This window comes from Physeter macrocephalus, unplaced genomic scaffold, assembly GCF_002837175.3.
Source record: "Physeter macrocephalus isolate SW-GA unplaced genomic scaffold, ASM283717v5 random_221, whole genome shotgun sequence".
NCBI classification, from domain to species: Eukaryota; Metazoa; Chordata; class Mammalia; order Artiodactyla; family Physeteridae; genus Physeter; species Physeter macrocephalus.
The window spans coordinates 38,014-40,195 of record NW_021145507.1 but is presented as its reverse complement, the minus strand read 5'-3'; the positions used below and the strand labels follow the sequence as shown (position 1 = coordinate 40,195).

The window sequence follows — 2,182 nt, the reverse complement described above, 5'->3', positions numbered from 1 at the left end:
ATGATGTGGGGTGCAGGCAGCCCCCTGGCCTGGCTCTCTGCTGGCCCAGGAAACATGAACATGAGCAGCGTGGGCTCAACAGAGGGGCCCACAGGCCCAGCCACGCCACTGCCCTCACCTAGGGCCTGGGATGTAGTGCTGTGCATCTCAGGTACCCTTGTGTCCTGTGAGAATGCGCTGGTGGTGGCCATCATCGTGGGCACTCCCGCCTTCCGCGCCCCCATGTTCCTGCTGGTGGGCAGCCTGGCTGTGGCAGACCTGCTGGCAGGCCTGGGTCTGGTCATGCACTTTGCTGCTGTCTTCTGCATTGGCTCGGCAGAGATGAGCCTGGTGCTGGTCGGCATGCTGGCCATGGCCTTTACTGCCAGCATTGGCAGCCTACTGGCCATCACCGTTGATCGCTACCTTTCTCTGTACAATGCGCTCACCTACTACTCAGAGACGACAGTGACGCGGACCTATGTGATGCTGGCCCTAGTGTGGGGATGCGCATTGGGCCTGGGGCTGCTGCCTGTGCTGGCCTGGAACTGCCTGAATGCCCGGGCCATGTGTGGCGTGGTATATCCATTCTCCAAGAACCATCTGGTGGTCCTGGCCGTTGCTTTCTTCATGGTGTTTGGCATCATGCTGCAGCTCTATGCCCAGATCTGTCGCATCGTCTGCCGTCATGCCCAGCAGATTGCCCTCCAGCGGCACCTGCTGCCTGCCTCCCACTACGTGGCCACCCGAAAGGGCATTGCCACCTTGGCCGTGGTGCTTGGCGCCTTTGCCGCCTGCTGGCTGCCCTTCACCGTCTACTGCCTGTTGGGCGATGCCCACTCCCCACCCCTCTACACCTATCTCACTCTGCTCCCTGCCACGTACAACTCCATGATCAACCCCATCATCTATGCCTTCCGCAACCAGGATGTGCAGAAGGTGCTGTGGGCTGTCTGCTGCTGCTGTTCCTCTTCCAAGATCCCCTTCCGATCCCGTTCCCCCAGTGACGTCTAGTCGCATCCTGGTGACCCTTCAGCCCTGATCACTACAGAAGTCCAGAATGTTAGGTCCTCCAGGGCTTTGTTCCAACCCTCCAGCTCCGCACCCCAAGACCCAGCTGGTTCTGGAGTTCTAAGACTTTGGGTGTTTCACAGGATTCTGTTCAGATACCTGCAGGGCCCAGCTGGCTCCATGGTTCTAGAATGTTCAGGTGGTCAGGGTTCCACTCAGAAATGTCCCACAGCCCAGCTGGCTTGGAGTTCCAGGATGCTGCTGGGTGTTTTCCAGTGCCATTCCAAGTCCCTGATCTTCCCCTCCCTTGACTTTGACCATGTCGCTTTACTTCTGAGTTTCTGAACTAGAGTCAGAGAGGTTAGTTACCCCGTTGATAGATAAGAGAAAGATTTATCTGTATATATGTGCACATACAAAGAGAGTATCTATTATTTATTTATTTATTTATGAATTTATTTATGGGTGTTAGGGGAAAAAAAGAGACCCACACCTTGAAATCCAGGCCATACCAGGGTACTCCCAGTCCCCAACACCCTCATTTCTGACCTCAGTTCCTAGACGGGGGAAAGGGAGAGAGAGAAACCACGTATTTTGTTATTATTTTTGCTTGTTTTTTTATCAAAGAGATCATAGAAACCAGAGCCTTCTCCCAGGGCCCGCCACCCTCGGGTTTGCAGGGGGAACACACCAGCCTCTGGTTTTTTATTTTTTTAAGAAACCATCACCTGAGAAACCGAGAATTCCTCTGCGCTGGGGGCCGGCTGCCCTCTGGTGGCCGTTTTGGGGAAACTGCAGCCCGGCCGGCAGCCGGGTCCAGGCCAAGCAACCCCAACTCCACTCCAGCCTGGTGTCCAGCGCCACAGCCAGAGCCTGGCGGCCAGGCCTCACCCTGCGGTGCCCTAGAGGAGGCAGGGTGCGAGCCAACACCAGACCCCTCTGCCAACTGGGGTATGGTCCCCAGTGCAATCCCTATTCCTGTCCCTGACCCCTCAATAAAAATGATTTTGTGATAAATGTGTGTGTGTGTGTGTGTGTGTGTGTGTGTGTGTGGAGGGGGTGGAGTCGGGCCTGATGGGGGACAGCCTGGAATGGAGGATTATGCCAGGCCCGGGGGCCTGTGGGGTATATGAGGAGATGGAGACCCAGGTGGAATGTGGCCGGAAGGTGACACCTCCCACCCCAGGATGCC

General features: G+C 56.5%; 1 protein-coding gene across 1 annotated transcript; it reads left to right on the top strand.

Annotated features, from left to right (window-relative positions):
- On the top strand, positions 1-2,182 carry GPR3 (G protein-coupled receptor 3). Its single transcript, XM_028484732.2, has one exon. It carries the CDS (start codon positions 1-3, stop codon positions 991-993), a length of 993 nt encoding a protein of 330 aa, XP_028340533.1. The 3' UTR covers positions 994-2,182.

Bases quoted from the DNA above. Each gene is read 5' to 3' on its own strand.
- GPR3 (XM_028484732.2), top strand. From the start codon at position 1: ATGATGTGGGGTGCAGGCAGCCCCCTGGCCTGGCTCTCTGCTGGCCCA.